This window comes from Rhineura floridana, chromosome 3 (genome assembly GCF_030035675.1).
Source record: "Rhineura floridana isolate rRhiFlo1 chromosome 3, rRhiFlo1.hap2, whole genome shotgun sequence".
NCBI classification, from domain to species: domain Eukaryota; kingdom Metazoa; phylum Chordata; class Lepidosauria; order Squamata; family Rhineuridae; genus Rhineura; species Rhineura floridana.
This window is the reverse complement of record NC_084482.1, coordinates 26,516,621-26,538,324: the sequence shown is the minus strand read 5'-3', so window position 1 is coordinate 26,538,324 and position 21,704 is coordinate 26,516,621. Positions and strand designations below refer to the sequence as shown.

At 41.6% G+C, this 21,704-nt stretch overlaps 1 protein-coding gene across 3 annotated transcripts in view; it reads left to right on the top strand.

The window, feature by feature from the left end:
- The window catches only part of CBX5 (chromobox 5), a 57,227-nt gene that overhangs the window by 17,256 nt on the left and 18,267 nt on the right, over positions 1–21,704 (top strand). For all 3 annotated transcript variants that reach the window (XM_061615117.1, XM_061615114.1, XM_061615115.1), the window contains exons 2-3: positions 12,832–13,009; positions 15,918–16,101. In XM_061615117.1, coding sequence (XP_061471101.1) covers positions 12,873–13,009; positions 15,918–16,101 — 321 coding nt within the window. In that variant the 5' untranslated portion in view covers positions 12,832–12,872. The remainder of the gene's footprint in view (positions 1–12,831; positions 13,010–15,917; positions 16,102–21,704) is intronic.

Below are 21,704 nucleotides of genomic sequence, written 5' to 3'. Positions count from 1 at the left end.
CACAACCATGTGAGGTAGGCTGGACTATCAAATAGTGAATTGCCCAGCACCGTGCAGTGAAGTTCATGGCTGAACAGGACTTTGAACCTGGACCCCCTCCATCATCAAACTTTATATAAATCCCACACATTTGTATAATCTGTTTTTGCTCACAGTGACACTGCAAAACAGTCTTGGATCCAAAAATTGCACTTTATAAAAGGAAAATAAGTACCCTTCTCCACCATCCTTCCATAAAGCCCTTTATGGAGAGTTCTCTGATAATCTCGAGGCAGTTTTGTGTGCTATTTCTGAAAAAGAGAGGCAGTCTTTCAATGAACCAGTAATGCGGAAAACTTTAGAAGCTATAAAGCAAATTAAAAGCAATAAGGCCCCTGGTCCTGATGGGTATACAGGCACCTTTTACATCCAGTATTTTGATTCAACTTTTAAACAATATTTTCTCTTCTGGAAACATGGAGACATTCCAAAATGGCTGTCATCCCTAAGCCTTTCAGGGACCCTCTGTTGAATCCTATTGGACAATTTCTTTGTTAAAGCAAGATTACAAATTGTTTACTGCTATTCTTACCACCCGCCTTAAATGTATAATAGGCCAGCATATCCATCAGCACCAGGGTGGCTTCCTTCCCAATAGACAAATAACAGACCCCATTTGCAAGCTCTTAAACATTCTCAGGCATTGTAAGATGTCGGGATCCCCCCTTGCTGTGTTGGGCCTAGATATCTTAAAGGCTTTTGATTGTTTGGAGTGGGGCTTTTTGGCAGAATTATTTAAATTCTTGAGCTTAGGTCCTTACTATGAACACAGCTTGTACCAAATTTATAAAGACGCCTATGCCAAAATTAGACTTAATGGAAAAGCAGGGGTGCCCCCTTTTGGCGCTGCTCCTTATTATGGGTATTGAGCCATTAGTACATGGTTGTTGGAGCAAACCCTGAGATTGAGGGAGTTACTGTGAGAGGAAAAGAGTATCTCCTTGGACTATACACAATTTTTACCGAAATTGAGAGCATCACTAAAAGGCCATTGAGAGGTCTCCAGAACTGGCATTGCTTGGACTATGCACAGGGCCTAATAGAGACCTCACATTTAAGGAGCTCATGGTCAATGCCTGTGCAGTTATTTCAGCAGCTTAGAAAGATCTTTGTGGCATCTCATTGGACAAGTGGTATGACCGTGTGTACGACCTTGTCCTCTTGGAGAAATCCACACAAAAGCTGCTGGTGGTTTGAGGCCAGAGTAAATGTGGTTTGACATTGACTACACTAATTAACCAGAGCATGGACAGTCCCCACTGCTGGCCTATGTGTCACCTTCCACTCTCCCCCTTCTCTCCTACTGGACATTCTCCTCTTTTGTGTAAGCAGGTTTCTTGCTGTCACTTTTGGACCAACTGGAAACCAAGCATAACAAGTGTTAGACTGTGCCTCCTATTGTATGTTGTATGTTGATTTGCTGTTTTTTCACTTTATATTTCCTTTCTGTCTTTTTCTGATGATCTTATTCCCCTCCCTTTTTTTATCTTCTCGAAATAATCAATTAAAATTTTACTTAAAGAAAGATACGCCTCCCTGTGTCCTGCCCAGAGCTTGAATCATGAAATGGAGGCGAGAATGGAATCAATTCTTGTTTTATTAAAGTAACATCAAAGGCAAGGTGTCTCATAGAGGTCTCTAGCTAGCTCACTGTAGTCAATAACTAACTACTCAGGCTTACTCTGCAACGTGTAAGGGGAGTTGACTCAGCAACCCACCAGCGGGGGGTGCGGGCTTAAATAGGGAAGGTTTTTGCTCTCAGCCTTTGACTCCTGTGCGGTGCCTCCTTCTGACCAAGCCTCTTTTCTTGGTGTTGCACATGGGGTGACAGAGGGCGCGCACACGTCTGTTCATTGGACAGTCTAGACTCCTGAGGTGCCGGCTCCATTGAAGGGGGAGGAGACGTTTCTGGTGGGAAGGCGCTTGAAGGGCCAGCCAAGGACTCCTGGGGGGGTGGAGTAGCTGTGTGTACGAGATCTTGCTCCAATGGCTCTCCTGGGGCGCTCAATAAAGGAGGGGTCTCCGCGTGAGTGGGCGACATTCCTGTGGGAATCTGAGAGTGGTTGGGCATGTCTCCCTCCCCCAGATCTTCAGGAGCATCCTCCCCATCTGACATCTCTCCCATCTGCGGAGCTGGGGGTGTGCCCTCCCCCTCGGAGTCACTCTGAATTGGGAAGGGGACCTGAGGCTCCCGCACCTCTTGCTGCAGGCCCCCCTGGGTCTCGACACCCTGTGAGCAGAAGGATCCTTCTGTTCACACAGTGGAATCTTTTGATCTATGGGTTTGTATTGTCTGGTTGTAGAATTCATACTTTGTAAATCTGTGATTACATGTAAGCTTCTGTTTCAATATGCCCCAGAGGACTTAAGAAACTCAAAGTATAGCAATAATGATGGTCATTGCAGCAACCAATTCTATCCAGAAGGTTCATAATTTAGAACCATAGCTTCGCAAATGGAAGCAGGTGTGGGATCATGGATCTCTTTCCACTTTGTCCCTTCTCTCTTGTACTCATATCTTTCGATCTTCCTTTAACCTGTGTGCTTGTTCACCCTAGTTAAGAGTTCTTTGAAGAGCAGTGGTCACATATATTATCAGACCAGTGTTGAAGGGTACAGGGTGAATTTGTGCATGAGAGGCATGTGATCCTGCAGCCTGGTCCTGGTCCTTAAACTATGGTATAGTATTACATGTACACTGATGTAATGACTTGTGAATGCAGAATGTTTGGGCCCTTTCAGTTTCAGTTACATTGGCAACAATATGTTATCTTTCTGGGTTTTTTTTAAAAAAATCTTAATGAAAATTAAAATATTTCATTTAATGCTGTTGCTTGCATTCCTGCTTGCAAGCTTCTCATAGGCATTTATTTAAATTGTTTTTAATACTGTATTTATAAATTGCGGTAACCCATCCTCGGATCTTACGGGGAATGGCAGGTAAGAAATTGAAATAGTAATAATAATAATTTGGTTAGCCATTGTGTGAACTGGATGCTAGACTACATGGACCTTTGGCCTGATCCAGCGGGCTCTCCTTATGTTGTTATTTAATTACTGTTTTATAGCCATGCTATTTCCTGTTGTGTACTGAGGCCCTTTTCTGCTTCTTCAAGTAAGATGCATAAACTTTCTGGTGCATGGAAAGACAGATCTTTCCGTTCTTGGTGGGGGTTACATTTAAAAATTTAAGTGTGAGACATTCACAGGGATTGTTTTTACGTCAAACAGCACATTGTGAGTGTTGCTGGAAGCGTAACGAAACTTTACGGATTGGAGTTAGTAAAGGAAATGCATATTGTCATTATGTTTTTGTAACTAAATATTGAAATCTTAAATGCTCTGTTACAGAGTTGCTTTACAGTATTACTGAAATATTGTAAATGTCAGCTCCATACGGCTTACAAATAACAGAAGGCACTCAGGGTTATGTAAAACATAACAAATTCTAATTATTATTTTTGTTTTCTTCCATTATCACTTTCTATTGACAAGCGTAGAAGACTTAGTAATAGTTGTTTGGTTTGGCTAATAAAGCCTAAGGATTATGGCCTGGCTCTTCAACTGCAAGTAAAAAAGCTGCTTGTAAAGTTTATTTTTGTTGATCTGGGCATCAGTGTTGTGCTATTTTGGTAAGGTAACTGAATGTTCAGTTGAACTGTGTGTGTGTGTGTGTGGGGGGGGAGAGAGAGAGAGAGAGAGAGAGAGAGAGAGAAAATAAGTAAAGCAAAATGAAAACAGTAAAGGTTAGAACACCAGCCTCTCTGGCCCTAATCCTGTCACCACAGATCACATCAGCTCAGCTAGAATATCGTGGACATGCCTGTGATGGCCTTCAGTGGTGTCCCCAGCAGGTAGCTCGGAATCTGAACTTAAAAAAAAAAAAAAAAAAGTCTGTCTCTAGCCTTCTTGGAAAGAAGGTTATGGAGCAAGATGCAGGTACCCTTTTAAGTGATTTATCTGAAATGAGTTAGTCTGGCTGCTCCTGTATGTCATTATTAGCCAACGATTAAAGTCAGAGCTGTGATTGATAAGTGAGTAGTTTGGACACCAGGCAACAGGAATCCCTGGGGTCCTATAGAGCTGCTGTTTTGCCCTCCCTTTTAGTATACTTTTCCTGCTTCTGTTTTACTTTCAAGTCCTTGGAATCTCCATAGTTTTCCCTCTTTTTTCCTTAGCAACAAAAATTCATATTTATTTATTTATTGTTTGATTTATATTCCTCTCTTCCTCCTGGCAGGAGCCCAGGGTGGCAAACAAAAACACTAAAAACTTTTTGTTGTTGTTATGTGCCTTCAAGTCAATTATGACCTATGGCGACCCTTTGAATTGGTGACCTCCAAGAGCATCTGTCATGAACCACCCTGTTCAGATCTTGTAAGTTCAGGTCTGTGGCTTCCTTTATGGAATTGATCCATTTCTTGTTTGGTCTTCCTCTTTTTATACTCCCTTCTGTTTTTCCCAACATTATTGTCTTTTCTGGTGAATCAGGTCGTCTCATGATGTGTCCAAAGTATGATAACCTCAATTTCATCATTTTAGCTTCTAGTGACAGTTCTGGTTTAATTTGTTCTAACACCCAATTATTTATCTTTTTTGCAGTCCATGATATGTGCAAAACTCTCCTCCAGCACCACATTTCAAATGAGTTGATTTTTCTCTTATCCGCCTTTTTCACTGTCCCACTTTCACATCCATATATAGAGATTGGGAATACCATGGTCTGAATGATCCTGACTTCAGTGTTCAGTGATACATCTTTGCATTTGAGAACCTTTTCTAGTTCTCTCATAGCTGCCCTCCCCAGTCCTAGCCTTCTTCTGATTCCTTGACTATTGTCTCCATTTTGGTTAATGACTATGCCGAGGTATTGATAATACTTGACAAGCTCAATGTCTTCATTGTCAACTTTACATAAATCTTCTGCCTAAAAACTTTAAAACATCATAGAAACAAACTTTAAAACACATTAAAACAAAAACATCTTTCTGTTGCTGTTTTTTTGGTAGTATCTAGAAATTATTTTTTGCAAATATTGCTACATAATAAATGTGGATGAATGTTAAAGATTCCCCCTCCCCACAAAAGGCAAATGTGAAAACTTAGCAAAGAGGTTTAGGCATGTCTCCTGCTTTCCAGGAGCTGAAGACCAGGGACTGGGTAAGAATTCACTCTGTAGTTAACGTACAGTACAATGGTATACATTTCTACTCAAAAGTTTCTTTGTGTTGAATGGGGCTTACTTCCATGTACATGGGTACAGGATGGCGTTTAGTGTTGGCATTGGGAAAAATGTGTTTTGTGCCTTGTGTATGGCAGGCAGAAATTCAACATGCCAAGTCTTTTCTAGTATGAAAATGCAATAATGGGGAAAGCTTTGCCATGAGTGCTCTCTAATTTTGTGTTGTGCTACACCTGCCATGGCAGCCATTTTGTGACTGATATCTCCAGTACTCTCTCAAAATGTGCCCTGTGGTCCAAAAAGGTTGGTGACCCCTGCAGTAGGCCAACAGCCTGGCAACAGCCAAGCCAGTGTCTTTCTACAAATTTTAAATAAATGGTAGTCCCTGCAATGTTGAGAAAAATGCATGAACTTATAATGAGTTTATCTATCCAGATGAAGCTCCAGCCTATAAGTACTTGGTGTGCCAAAGTCTGATTGCATCTTAATTAATGGGGCCTTGCTTACTTTAGTGAATATGTATGTATGTATTCACCCACAAGGTCCTAGGGTGGGTTATAATGATACCATTGTAAAAACATGTAAAACCATTCCATGTATACTAGTTCTGTCTTCAGGATGTGTTCCTTTATTATTTTATCTCACTGTGAGTGTCTGTGTGTTTCTGTTCACTACCCACTTTATGCATCTGATGAAATAATAAATGTGTTAGTGTGCATGGTGCTGCAGGATTCTTTTCCCTTATTAGGTTACCAAGGTTATAAGCTTATCTTTATCTTTAAGAATTTAAAAATAAACATCCCTAAAATATACTACCCAGAACCTTTTCTTAAGTAACTTTGCCTACAGGATCCAAGAGCATCCACAGGCTTTGAAAATTACAAGGGTGGTTGGGCCCTGTAAAAATAATTATCCTTATCTTCTCTAAGTCACAAGGCCTGCTAACAGTTGCATTTGGCCTCAGTGGGTTGGACTGCATCTATCCCTCAACCATTGTATGTTAGATCAGTGGTTCCCAACCTGGGGGCCGTAAAGTAATCCAGAGGGGGCCGTGAACAATAAAGAAATGAATTTAATTTAATTTAATTTAATTTAATTTTATTTAAAAAGCCTTCACTACCTGGATGCTCTCCACTGCCACTGCAGATGATACCTCCTCCTTGCTCCAAACCAGAGGGGAGGACTTTGCTGAAGTGCCAGACCGTCTTTCAGGCATACTGAGGCCAGGCATCTGCCTATACCACACATGGCAGATGCCAAAGAAGGCTGAGGGTGGAGCTACCAGGAAGAAGAGGGGATTACTCCTTGCACTGCTGCTGCTGCTGATGCCCTTACTCAGAATGAGAGGAGAGAGCTTTTCGTACAGCAAAAAGAAGCAAGGCTACAAGGAAAGGCTGTTTTTCCCCCTTCCTTCCTGGCAGCCAGCCTGCCTGCCTTTCTTGGCTCCTGCTTCACTGCCACCTCCTTTTAAAAATTATTCTTCTTTGTGATGCAACCCATATCTCGCCTGCAGTCCAGACAGAGCCAAGAAGCAGTGAGGAAGCTCAGGACTTGCTCGCCCTCCATTTCTGAGGCTAAGTGTGTGTGTCAGTGTCCCCCCTTTCCTTCCACCTACATTCCGCCCCCCCCAACCTCTCCAAGATGTTGTAGCAGTTGAGGGCTTCCCCCCTCCCATGTGCCCAAATGCATGCACGCCTGCAGATGCTTGCAGGAGGAGCAGGTGCTTTTGTGTGTGTGCGTTCATTGATCTGTCTTCTGCTCCACTCTCACTCCTCAAGTGCACACTAACCAAGTCATCAGTTCTGATGATCATCCCAAGGCCTAAAAGCACCAACCCCCCCTCCTCAGTCTATCCACCCTTTTGTCTTCACAATCTAGCATCCCCACCACTACCACATTGCTACTTCTTGATGATGATGATGATGATTTAAAAGCTCAGCAGGTTAACTGAGGCTGGGGTCCACGTACTGCAGCTAAAATGTATTTAATTATTGCATTTATATCTCACCTTTCCTCCAAGTTGCCCACGGTGGTGCACATGGTTCCCCCCCCCTTTCCATTTTATCCTTATATCAACCCTGTAGGATAGGTCAGGCTGTGTCTGGTCCAGGGTCACCCTGTGGGCTTCATGGCTGGATGGGATTTGAACCTGGATCTTAGTCCAACACTGTAACCCACTGGTGTTGTGAGACAGGACTGTACATCTTCAGATTGGGGGGGGGAGGGGAATCCCAATTTGTTTGGACATTTGCATTAAGAAAAAAAGCAACACCTCCCTGTCTGCAGGGAGCTTTTAATGGAAAGGGATATTTTGAGACGTGATTTTGCCACACACCATTTTTTCAATTAACAGAGACTAAAATTACAATTAGCATGGGGGGGTCACGAAATGTTTTGAGCTTACAAAGGGGGTCCCATCCTTTTAAAGGCTGGGAACCACTGTGTTAGATATTACATTTCTTTTTTTAAAGCATTGTCTTTGTGTGCTTTGTTAGTGTTAGTCACTAAATGTCAATTATGGAGTGTATCGTACTTAACATGTATGTTTCAGATTGCTCAAATGGACCTTAAAAACCAGACACTGCTAATTTGTCTAACTTTGCAGTTTATCACAGCTAGCTTTAAATTATTAAGGCATTTAATAGTGGTTGGTGCTGGAGAGTTGTTTGACATGTGCAAATGTCAGTATACACTGATTAGGGCGTCATGCCAAAGAGACTGGTTCTGCTCTCTATTCTAAGCTGACAGTATTTGATGCCTGTTTTAACACTGACATGAGAGCCAGTGTGGTGTAGTGGTTAAGGTGTTGGACTACAACCTGTGAGACCAGGGTTTGAATCCCCACACAGCCATGAAGCTCACTGGGTGACCTTGGGCCAGTCACTGTCTCTCAGCCTCAGAGGGAGGCAATGGTAAACCCCCTCTGAATACCGCTTACCATGAAAACCCTATTCGTAGGGTCGCCATGAGTCGGGATCAACTTGAAGGCAGTCCGTTTCCGTTTTTTTAACATTGTCTCAGTTATAGGAGAGTCTAGGTAACTTGTGAGCATACTAGCATGATTGCAACTGAAGCTCTTTCTGTTCTTCATGTTCCTTATCATTACAGATTACAGAAGAGAAAATCATTAAGTTATATCCAAAAAAGCCATCTCGTTAGTGCAAGGAATGCTGCCTGAGCAACAGGAGTTCCTGCCCCCTCCATGTTCTGAGTCCGTCCCCCCCAACCCTCCAGAGCAGATTGTGTGTGTGGGCACACAGGGAGAGGAAGTCTTGTTGCTCAGGCAGAAGTCCTTGCACTAATGGCATGACTTTGCTGAATATAACCTAGTGATTTGATGGTAGTTGGTCACCATCTGAAGGCTGTTCAGCCTGTCCGTAGTATGGTGATTCCATTCTCACCTTTACAGGAATTTTGCAATGTAGATACACTTGGTTAATACTAAACCAAAAATTAAATACAATTTCCAACGTTGCACAGATTTCTCCTTCCTCTCCTCCCTGCTGCAGTTGCTCCCACCTCCCGCCCCAAATCTGCTCTAGATAGTTCCCCAATCCTCCAAAGCAGTTGGGGGGGGGCACACAAGAGGCTGCAGGTGAGAGAAGAGAATGGGATCCTGCTGCTCAAATGGAAGGCTGTTCCATGGATGGATGAGCACAATTGAATAGCATCAGAAAAGTATAAATTCTGGCTGACAACAGTATTCTTAACCCTGCACTGCAAGATGAGGTAGTAAGACAGAGATCTTTGTGTCCTGTCACTTCACACTCATTAGATGCAATACCATGCTCAAGGTTCACAAATGATGAAATAAAATAATGGTGAGTGTGTGGGTGGAAGTATTCAATACCTCCTCCCTGGAATATTTAGTAGGTTTTAGCCTTCTGGATATACACTGTGAAGGGATCTTTTTCCCCCAGCCAGGGAGATCCTTAACTCCTTAGGGTTTGCAAGATGATACAGATTTAAAACAGGATGTAAAGCACTATTATGGTTGCTTATAGTGTTAAGTCAGTTGGTTTTAATATGGTTGTTACCACTGTCAAGTGCAAATGCTTACATTGTAGAGAGACAGTGGTTAACAGCACGTTGTTATCATTGTATAAAATGCTAGCCTGATCCCAGTCATTGTTGGCAGTTTTGGTGATCTGTCAGATGGAGCAGAACCCCCCCTCCTTTTTTTTCTTTTTACTGCCCTAGAGTTTTAGTGTTTCAGAAGCTCCAGCAGGAAAAAAGTGCATTATTCTGTCCATTGCATGAGGAAGCTAGTGGAAAGCTGCTGCTTTTAGACAGCTATCTTTTGACATGCTGTCTTCATCTGTTACCTCCATATGATCTTTTTCCCATTATAGGATGCTAGCTTTGCATAATCTGTATAGTAAATAACAACATGCCCACAACTGTAGTTTGGAGTATACTTGTTCACAAACATTGGCTCCTTAAAATGACACAGTTAACTGCTCTTTGTTCAGGATCAGACTGTGCTGTTTGCTCTATTGCTATTGCCCTAGGACAGGCCTACCAGGCAGGCTTCTATAGGCAAAGAATCTGTACAATAACTGTTTAATATGTTGGCTGTCTGACCTAAACTGACACAAGTCAGGAAATTCCAGTTAAGAAATGGGAGCCTGCTTCAACATGGAATTTCCTGGTTTCTGTCAAAATAAGTCTCCTTGTTGTTGTGTTAATTTCTTTTAAAAACACATTTAATATCCTTACAAAAATATGCATTTTCCAGGGAACTTGTAACGTCTTTTCATTTGGAAAATTATTAGGAACTCCCATTTATAAGCCCTGTGTTTCGTTCAAAACTGCAACACCTAATTTCAGAGCTTTATATGGAATGTGTAATTAATTGTGATGGGGTGTGCATGTTTTACAATCGCAAAGGTTTGCAGTAAGGGTGGGGCTGTGGGGGGCAATCCGTAAGTGAGCATTAAAAAAAATGTCTACTGGATCACACAATGTTTATGGGCTAATCATCTGCTAAATTCAAACTTGTTAAAATTGGAAGCTGTATCATCTATAAGAGCACAAAGCAACTATAACTACTTTTTTTCAGTCTTGTAACTCAAGTGATGTAATTGATTTCTCTTCCACAGACACATATCTGTTTTGGGGGGTATTAAACTTCACTCGGGGCCTGAGACCTCTTAAGCCCATATTTCAAGCTGCAGTGAATTTTTATAGCCATGTTATAAATCCCTGGAAAAATATGCCTCTTTATAACTAGCTGTGACAGAACTTTAACTACTGATCCATGAATACCAGTATGGCTACAGTCCAGTTTATTGTAGTCATAGCAGTGAGGCACTAGTCTGTTGAAAAAATAATTCCATTTAAGTTTTTTGTTATTTCAACTCTGCTTTTGGATTGAGTTTCTCTTGTTTATGTGGGGTTTCTAAGTAAATGTAGCGGGCTGTTCGTACTTGCATCACACTCTCCCATTAAAGATGCATACTCCAAAAACAATGTATGCGTGCAACTATTCTTTTGTAGGTGTAAATATCTTGATTTTTTACAGTGGAAAAAATGCAGACTTGGGATAATGTGATCAGCTTTTAGCAGGTCAGAAGTGAGACAGCATTTGGACAAGTCATGTTAAATAGAGTAAAATTTAAAATATTATTGTGTTGTTAAGAGTATTTCTCACTTGTCATCCCTCCCCCTTTAGCCCAAAGGTGGCTAACGGGTTCTCCAGATGTTGTTGGACCCCCAACTCCCATCAGCCCAGCCAGTATGGACTGTAGTCCAAAAACATCTGGAGGACCATACATTAGTCACCCATGTTCTAGCTTCTACCATTTCAAAATATATTCATGTTCATTTTTTAGAAATGTATATTTATATTATTTTAATGTATCATTGAAACAATAAAGTGCTGTACCTGTTACATAAACATTCTTTGGGAAATAATTTGTAATTCTAAGAAAATGTCTGTGTGCCAAGAAGCTGCAGTAGAACAAAACTGTTCTCTTTTTTTTTGTTGTCTTTTTATTTTATGTTTAAAGTTCTGGATCTTTCCTTTTTGAAATATCTTCTTTGCCTCCCCTCATATTCCTGAAATCCACAGCTGATGGGCACTTCAGCCATACCTTTGCCCCTACCACAAATCACTGTCCCACAAAGTGTTAAAACTTTTGTGTTTTATTATCTTCTCTTTGGTAGTAGCATGTGAAATAGCGGGATTTAGGAATATAAACCAATTCTCTTTACATTCATGTAACTCTGATATAAGTTACAAAACAACTTATTTTTTGGATCACAGATACTAGATTTCAGTTCTTCAGTAGCAAAGGTTGTGAATTCCAGCATGGCTTCTTTGATCTTCTGCGCCTTTCCCTCCTCTAGTTTAGCCCTAGAGAAATTCAGCTTAGTGGCTCAAGGCTTCTACAATGTGCAGGTTCACGTATACTTCATCAGGAGTTTGAGCAGGAAGAGCAGCTGTGCTTAATGTGAACCCAACAGTATGATCCTAAGCATGCTTTCTCAGAGTCCAGTAGGACTTATGCCCTGATAAAGAGTGTGTTAGATAACAGCCTCATACACCTCCCCAGATTGAACGAAGCTACTTTTAGCCTGGCTGAAATTGAGGTATCTGGTCACTTCTGCTTAGTGTCTGTATTTCTGTAGTATGAACTATTGGGATTAGACACATACCAGTTTTTAAATGCTACACTTTGTATACAAATTTGGAATAGCTGAGGTTTTAGGGTTCAGTTCAGTGTTGGGTTCAGTGCTGAATAAGAATTCAAATGTGAACTTGGTCACCCCATGCACTTGCTGCATAGCTTGGGTCTGCATTGTAGCCTCACATCCCAGCCTGCAAAAAATGAGAATGTTGAACAACCTTGCAGGACTGTTGTACAGACCAAACAAGGAGAAGGTGGTAAATCATTTTCCTTGCTAAAAGCTGAATATAAATAATTAAAATTATTAAAATTAAAAGGCAGGAGTTGAAATGCATGTTCTGCTTCTTTTTAGAAGTGATTGTTTATTGTAGGGGGAGATAATAAATTAGTAAATTAGTATATGCTGCAGATGGGGCTTTGGTTTTAAAGCATACAGGTACCCATCAATCTGGAGCTTCATATTCATAATGAGCACACAAGCAATACTTCATCTCTATAATGACCTGCAATGCAAGTGCTGGTATTTTAACACCATTTGAAACAATATTGTCTTATTCTTCAGGTTTTTTTCTGTTGAGATAAATGCAGCGTCCTTTGTTACTACTGAGCATCACAGGTAGTTCATTGGGGAGTGTTTAATGGCTAGTACTGGCACAGTTGACATTTCAGGTAAACATGGGTAGGCTTGGCACAGAATGTGGCTCTGTGGAATTATTGTATTTGTATCTGGCACCTTCAAAATTCCCTGGAAGAAAAGGCCTAATATTTCATTTGTGTATCCCATTCCTCTTATTTATTATATAGTAATTGTTAGTCTCCTCTGCCTCCAGACTTTCTTCTAGCTTTGAATGTTAGCAAGCAGACAGTGAAACATTTGAGAGATGTGCCACTTTGTAGTGGTTGGTGCAGTGTGAGATTTCTGGAAACAGAAGCCCGTTTTCAGTTATCACCAATTAACATTTCCCTTCCGATTTGCAGGAATTGGGTAGCCTTTGTGCAGTAGGTGCAACTTCTGCGCTATGGGAAAGAGAAACAGGAGGACAGCAGATAGTTCGTCCTCTGAAGATGAGGAGGAATATGTTGTGGAGAAGGTTCTAGACAGGCGTGTTGTGAAGGGTCAAGTGGAGTATCTTCTCAAGTGGAAAGGATTCTCTGAGTAAGTCCAACTTTCCTTCTGACGTGGGCTTTGAGCTTTCTTGTTAGCAGAGCTCCAGGCAGTGCTTCAAATTTAACCTCCGTTGCCCTCATTCAAGCTTTCCTTAAAAAAAAAAACCTTCATGGGTGGGAGCTTGCTTTCCTCACTCCAGACAAGAGTGGCGTGCATCCATTTAAATGAGTGGGTCACGAGGTGAGGGCCTGGGACCTTAAAGTGTGTTTTGGAAATACTGGCATCTGCGTTCCCTCTCTCACTTCACAGAGTTGGTAGTTCCACTTGAGTTATTCACCAGCACTATCGTCTAAACAGTTTTCCTCCTCATTTAGTTTTCTGATTTGGGGGGCATTTTGGTAAAATACTCTGGTGGACCTTCTGTGCTTTACTGTAAACCCTCTTCCCCTCCCTATTGGACTGTGTTGTACAAGCACAGAATTTGGTGCTGTTTGTGAAACAGAGCATCCTGAATGTCTCTGCTTTAATTTTTATTTATTTATAAAAGGCAACTTTCTAGCCCTTAAGGCTATTGAGAGAAGCTTGAAAGTTGTGGGCAAAGATTGTTGAAATTTCCAACAGTAAGATGGGTTGAAGAGAATTTCCAGGAATTCATCGGTAGCTTCAATGCATACTTCAGCCCTCTTCACAATTATCAGGATCTGAATACATTATGCAAAGCAAATATACCAAAATGTCTAACTTGCACAGGGTGCAGAGTTTGAATTAATGTAGTATATCATTTTGATTGATTTTTTTTTTAGCACAGACCTTCTCATCAGTCCCAATACAAAAGAGTTGCTCTCGAAAGGATTTTTGTGAATGTGTATGTTTGTATGAGTATGTATCCTGGGTATTTGTCCTGGGTTCTGGCAGCCAGCTTCATGGTTCCATGAAGGACAGCCATGATTCATTGTCTAAGAGTCCAGATTTGAAGCTGAGGTGTTTAAATGGATGCACACTACTTGATTCAGGGAAGGCAAGCTATCGAGCAGATGCTGATGCATTGCCCTAATGTGCAGCATTTGAGAGGGCATTTCTTCATCAGCACCACAGCAAAAAATAAAGAGTTTTTTGTATTTGTTGGGCTTGCAGTGATTTAGTTACTCAAAATGATTCTGTGTCCCCTAGACCATGCTCAGTTGAAAATTATTTATTTTTACATTTTCAAAGGGAAAGTAATCATTGGCCCAGTTTGCATGTAATGCTAAGTTGTTTTTCGCACTATATGGACAAGTCTTCATAAAACCTGAGTGAAGTGTTGGGTTTGTGAGGTCCCCCCTTCTTTTTCCTTCTGCAGGGCTAGGAGGAGGACTTCTGCTGAGTTTAGTTTCACTTTCAAAGAATCTCAGTTTAGCAGTAGGTTTGAATCACGGATCTTGGCTTGTATAGATGATGGTTTGTTGCTAAACAAGCCAGCTTCAAAGTATGGGTTTGGAAGCTGGCTTGTTTAACTAACAATTGTTTTAAATTAGAATCCTAGTTTGTATTTATTTTATTTATTTATTTATTTATGAGATTTGTTAGACGCCCAACTGGCAGAGGTTAATCTGCCACTCTGGGCGACTTACAACCAAACACAAGTACAATCCATATAGACAATCAGAATACTAAAATCCTAAAAATTAGAAATGAAATTAAAACTGAGACATTCAACCCCCAAAATCTGCAACCTGCCAGAATTTAAACCCCCCAAGAACTACATTCTGCCAGCCTGACCCCTTCCCACACCTGAGTAAAGAGCCAGGTCTTTAAGGTCAGCCGAAAGCATAGCAGAGAGGGGGCCTGATGGAGATCAGTTGGCAACAAATTCCAGAGCGTAAAGAAATTATGCAACGCTAAACTGAGATTCTTTGAAAGCAGACCTGAACATGCTAAAAGTCTTCCTCCTGGCTGAAGAAGGAGGGGTGCATATGAGCCTTACACTTTGCTCAGGCTTACGGAGATCAGCCATGTAGCTCTAAACTACAGTTTAAAATTACATACAAGCACAACTTGCTTCTTTGTTCCAATATGCTGTGCTGCAACCTGTAATCTCCTTTACTGGACACAAACTAAATTAGCCTACCTTTTCTCTCTCCTACCATCCCACTTTTCCCTTTTTGTTTTGTTTAGCATCAAACCTGAGAGGGTTTTTCGAAATCTGAAAGCTTGTTCAGTGCCTTGCGATTTTTAGTTGCCCCAATAAAGGTATTATTATACTGCTCCTCTTTAGTAGGTGTTCAGTTAGTATCTCTGGTACTGTTCGTAGAACATCTTGCATATAAATAAGGTTATATTCTCAGCAATAAATCTTTTGCATTGTAGGCATTCTTGCAATCACAGAATGTAGGAAGTTCCCTTATACATAAGTGATTGTGTGATAATTCCTTTACAAATCTCTGAATACTGTTAATGTAGTTAAATTTGGGAAAATAACTTACAGAGTATGTGACCCTTTAAGCAAAAGTACATCCTAGAACCAGGGCTGGAAAGATGTTTCAAATTCAAGGTGTCAGAAACTGATTTTTAAGAACCAGCCCTGTGCAAGGAACAAGGTGGCAGAGAAGAATAACAATTTCTTAAGCAGCTGCATTAGATTTTTTAGAAACCAGGGCAGCATTCTGCTTGGAATTCTTCTCACTATAGCTGAAACTATTCCCAAGTTGCCACTGAACTCTGTTTAAGGACTCGGATTCAAACAAATCTTGCTTGGAGTAAACAATCATGAGAACCAAGCCTACTGTATGGGTTTTGTAAGTGTCCTGTCTTCCCTAGAAACCTGGAATATTTTTTTCATTACACAGATTTTTTGTGTAGGGTAATTCTTCACTCAGTTCTTAATTAATGTCTGTGATCATTGAAGGGGAGCTTTTCAACTTTCTTTTCCTGTTTGTTATTTTCTCCCCCCATTGTTGCCCTTCTTTTACTGTGTCAGGGAACATAATACTTGGGAGCCTGAGAAGAACCTTGACTGCCCTGAACTGATTTCTGAGTTTATGAAAAAATACAAAAAAATGAAGGAAGGTGAGAACAAGCCCCGGGAGAAATCGGAGAGTGCCAAGCGGAAGTCAAGCCTTGCCAACAATACTGAGGACATCAAAGCCAAAAAGAAGAGAGAGGTGAGCTTTACCATTTTCACTGCTAAGGTTTGCTCTGTTGCAGCGATAAGCACCTTTCACCACTGGATGTGTGGGTGTATGCTAGTGGTACCTGACTTGTTTATTTACTGTAAAATTGTATGGAGAAAACCTCAGGATTTTGTTTTAAAATCAAGGGACTGAGATGGCGTCTTCTCAAAGCAATGGCTCAGGTTGGCTGTGCATCATTGTGCCAATTTTCATACCCCTCTCGGGGAAAACTACTCTTTAAAACAGGAAGAGCTAATTGCCACCAGTCATTGTAAAGAAAAGAATTGCTAAAATAATTATGGCCTTTAAAATATAATAAAGATTAACAATCAAACAGGGAGCCTCTCAGTACTATCGAGAACAGATTAAGATCAGAAGAAAAGCAATTTACTGTTTGAATGCCTAGCTAAAGCAAGATACTTTTTAATGCACTCCTCTAACTGTGACAGTAAACAAGCCCACACATCAGAGTACAGAATATATGTGTATGTGGGAACTGCTCTTATATTTGTGTGTGTGTATAATTGTGTTTTGCTGAATTCCCTGCCACTTTGCTTTGGAAGGAGAAGCCTTGAAATAAAAAAAAAAAGCAGAAACTGAAAGAAAAGAGGGAGAGCCAATTACAAGACTGTCGTTCAGGAATCCTTGCTAAGAATGTACTGCCCAGATGGCTAATCCTTGGTGTTGCAACAGCAGGATCCTCTGAGCAGATGCGCCATGGCAGGGAGGGAGGGGGAAACTTCTTCTGGAGATAACCTCATAGGAGTTCTAAAGACAAACCCTGTGCTGAGTGAAGTAGAATGGATCTTTCACAGCTGGTGTGTCCTTACAGTTAAAGGCCCTGCCTAACATTTGAAAGGGTCATGGGGGAATAATATTTCAGTAGTTGTTTTGCTGATATTTTCTTGGGTAGTTTGTTATTGTTGTTGAAATATTGTGTTGTCTTGCTTAACTTTTGATGAGTTAACTCAAATTTAATAGGTTCTTGAATTTTTTGTATTGCTGTTTTGATATTGTTTGTTTTTGTATTAGTTGCTTTGGACCTTCTACAGAAAAGTGAGATATAAATATTTAAGTGAAAATTATGGCATGGTGGGAAGAGTATCAGACGCCTCTCTAAGCAACTGAGAGTTCTTTCCCAATACATATGCAACAAGAAGGAGTTCTGTCTTTCAGTTATAAACCTGTGACACAGAATGCTGCAATATATGTGTCTGGAAAATGCTTGGCATAGAAATTGGGTGAAAGCTTAAGGCAGGCCAGATGGTGGTTCTGAATGGTGACAGATGTGCATTCTGGCCACGTTCATCAGTCCATACATGCTAGCTTGTGCTAGTCCCTTGCTGGTCCTTGCCTGTTTGCACTGCATGCCATCATAAATGAAGGCCAGTGTGGGCCAGACATCCATTAACACTTTAATAGTGGACAAAAAGAGCCCATAGCTTTTCCCCCCTCTTGCTTCCATAATTCTAGCTTAGTGTACAATAGCCAAACAGTTAGAGTAGCTACGACCTAGATGAGGCATTAAGGGAATGTTGCAAAGTTCTGTTCAGGGATGGAGGGAGAAATGCCTTTTGTGACTTATAAAGCCAGCCATACTTTTACTTAGAGTCATTACTCCATATTTTAAAGCCTTATATCAGCCTTTCCCAACTTTTGGGTCCTCAGATGTTGCTGGAGTGCAATTCCTGTAATTCCTGACCATTGGCCATGCTGGCTGGGGCTGATGGAAGCTGTAGTCCAGCAACATCTGGGGACCCAAAGGTTGGGAAAGGCTGTCTTATATAATGTTAGCTAGGCATGCAAAAGGATTTTGAAGGACACATTATTATGATTCACTTCGAAAATGCAAGCTGTCTCAATATGGTCAGCTCTGTGTGTATTCTTTGCTGAGAGAAATCAAAATTGACTTAAAAGCTGTGCTTGTGCAACTGGCCTTTCCCTTCCCTCCTTCTCCTGGCAGCCCCCTGTACCCCCCCAAATAAGCCTCTCCGGGGGTTTAGGGGCTCTTTTAAACATTGTGGGCAGTGTCTTAATGGGTCTGCATGGGACAGGGGGGAGACTGCAGTTCTGCCCTCTTACTGCAGCCCTGTAAAATATAGCCCACAGTGTTTGATAAGTCACCCTAACCCTCTGGTGAGGTTTTTCGCGGAGGGCAAGGGCTGTAAGGAGGAGGGAAGGAAAAGGCTGGTTGTCTGAGCTGTTTTCCATTTGAGCAACAGTGGATACAGCCCTATGTAGATCATATCATTATAATTGGGCATAATTAGTGCTACAAATGACATGAAGGTCAGAAGGACATGTAGGACCCTGAAATGGTGCTCCCACCATTTGTTTGAAATTTCATGAGGAGTTGTCCCATGCTTACTTTCCGGCCTACCTTTGCAGTCTTAAATAAATCTGAGATTCTCAAGATGCTGATTTTTGTGCCTTCTCCCATGCTTGCACAGTAGGACCTTCAAATGACAAAACACACACAGCTAGCTCTATATATGATGCTCTTGCTGACTAAATTACATACAGGTGCTGGGAATACTGTGAAGGTCAAATGTATTACTTTGGTTGCTTAAAGCTTAATGGCATTTCTCTCCTTTATTTCAAAATTTGCCAAATTCACTAGCCAATGCATGAGGAGACATGAGAGCATGGGTTATTAAAACACATCTTTATAGGAGAATGTGAACATATGAAATTCATTATAAATGAGGATCTGTTGAGTGGCATTTTATATCTTGTCTTTCCTTTCCTGCAGGAGAAAAATCTTCTGCAGTTATATGTGTTGGTTATTTTTTTATAGCCTTATTTGAAGAAATGCCCTGCCCTGTACAGCTGTGTCTGTACAATATTATGGTTAAGTCACTAGAGATTCAAACCTGCACTGCTACTGTTGGCCCTTAATGAAATCATAAGAGGTAATAAGGTCATATATTTCATATCCAGCTGATTATCCTTAGTGTGTTTGGATTACAGTTTTATAACCCGTTACGTATTCTCAAAGTTTGAGAAGTAAAACTGTCCACTGTGAAAATGAGTGGTTTGGTTCTTGCCGAAAAATCCTGTCTCCTCCAGCATTTTAACTTGTCCACAATTCCCCTTGGAGATGGTGCCTCAAGTTTTTCAGGATGCATCCTTTGGGGCCGGGTCCAGTCATATGCTTAACTACGGTCAGTAGCAACCACAGTTTAGAATCTTGATACAGTAGGGCCCCGCTTTACGGCATTCCGCTGATGCGGCGGCTTTCGTTTTTAATTTAAAAGCTATTTTTTTCTCTTTTATGACATTTTGCGCCGTTTTCGTGCAACACAGCCCATTAAAGCCAATGGGGTTCCGCTTTACAGCGTTTTCCGCTTTACGGCGGGGGTCCAGAACAGAACCTGCCGTATAAGTGGGGCGCTACTGTAGTGGTTAAGATTCAAAACATACAGTCAAACCATTATTTAGACTTTTGAGCAAGCTGTATGACAGTCAGAATGATCAGGCTGGGACCCATGGACCAGCAACGAGCCCACCACTGATCAGACCTCCATCTTTATAGACCTCATGTTCATAGGCAGTGACATTTTTGTAGACTAGTGTAGGGATTATGACATTCTGTTGTGCTGGTAACTTCTAATACAAACCAATAGGAAGCATGGGTTGGCATCACAGTGGCTGCCATTGCCACTGCCACTGCCACTTACTGACCTTGCTGTCTTAGAAACCTGGCTAGCTAGCTGTTGTTCTCATGCAAGCAGCTACTGTGTCACCACCAAAAGAAGGGAATGGTGATGTGAGCCCCACACTAGCTAGCCAGACAATCTCTTCAGGAGCAATGGCCTTGCTCTGCCCACTGTTGTGCTCCATAGTCTACCACTATGCCCCCACCACCTGAAGCACAAGGGCCCCAGTCCTGCTCCTCACAGAAGCCTGGCCAGCTGCTTGTGGTGCAGTTGCAGACCTTAGGTGGGCAGGCTGTGATGACCGTTTGGCTGGGACTTTCTTCCCAAAGAGGGAAGGATAGGACATAAAGGAGCCAGGTTAGTATGGAATAGATAGTGGATCCTCCCCTGCATCCTCACCTGTTGTCTCTGCTCAACCGAAGGCAGGCTCAGGCAGTTTCTGCTGCCTCTTCAATGCTTTGGGATTGAATGCATGGTGGTCAAGTTCAAGGACAGTGATTGTCTGCCATCATCTCTTGCACTATTCCTTCCTGTCTGCCTTCCCTGGACAGCCCTATTCACAACAGAGGGCAGTCTACATTCCGGGATGCAAACCAATCTTGGCAACACAGCAGCATCAACATCAGCAACAATGGCACTCAGGTGGTGGGAGGAGAGTAGTGGCAGGCCACCTAAGTGAGTGTCTTGGGGGTTCAGTCCAGGTTTTCACTTTCCCTCAGAAAGCAGGATTGGACCAAGATGAAGGAGGTGGGAAAATTGGAGGGAGAAATATAAATAATTTAAGATATGCAGATGATACCATACTAGCAGAAACCAGTAATGATTTGAAACGAATGCTGATGAAAGTTAAAGAGGAAAGCACAAAAGCAGGACTACAGCTGAACGTCAAGAAGACTAAAGTAATGACAACAGAAGAGTTATGTAACTTTAAAGTTGATAACATTGAACTTGTCAAGGATTATCAATACCTTGGCACAGTTATTAACCAAAATGGAGACAAAAGCCAAGAAATCAGAAGAAGGGGAGGGCAGCTATGAGAGAACTAGAAAAGGTTCTCAAATGCAAAGTATCACTGAACACTAAAGTCAGGATCATTCAGACCATGATATTCCTGATCTCTATGTATGGATGTGAAAGTTGGACAGTGAAAAAAGCGGATAAGAGAAAAATCCACTCATTTGAAATGTGTTGGAGGAGAGCTTTGTGCGTACCATGGACTGCAAAAAAGACAAATAATTGGGTGTTAGAACACATTAAACCAGAACTATCAGTAGACGCTAAAATGATGAAACTGAGGTTATCATACTTTGGACACATCATGAGAAGACCTGATTCACTAGAAGAGACAATAATGCTGGGAAAAACAGCAGGGAGTAGAAAAAGAGGAAGGCCAAACAAGAGATGGATTGATTGCATCAAGGAAGCCACAGACTTGAACTTACAAGATCTGAACAGGGTGGTTCATGACAGATGCTCTTGGAGGTTGCTGATTCATAAGGTCACCATAAGTCATAACCGATTTGAAGGCACATAACAACAACTTGCGTACGCTGCTCTCCACTCCCTGGCCTGGACTCAAGCAGCAGCTAGCTGAGCTGCCCTTACTGTGTGTGCAAGAGGAAAAAGGGAAAGCCCTTTCCCATCTGTTATGGTCTCCTGCATCTCGCCTGCCTTCTTCAGGAGTCCTCAGATGCTACTTAACCCTGCTCTGCCTTGAGGGCAAAGCCACACCATGTAGGGTAGCACCATACCATTGACAGGTGAGCCAAGGTCATCCCTCCTTGGCATCTCTCAGCTTTTTACCTCCTATTCAGGTGTCAGTTCCTGATATTACCCATCCTCATCCCCTTTCTCATGATTTCCTAAGTTTTCCCTAAAATACACCACTTGAACAGTGGCATCTGGTATTGCCCCCGCAACTGAACTGTGCTTTAT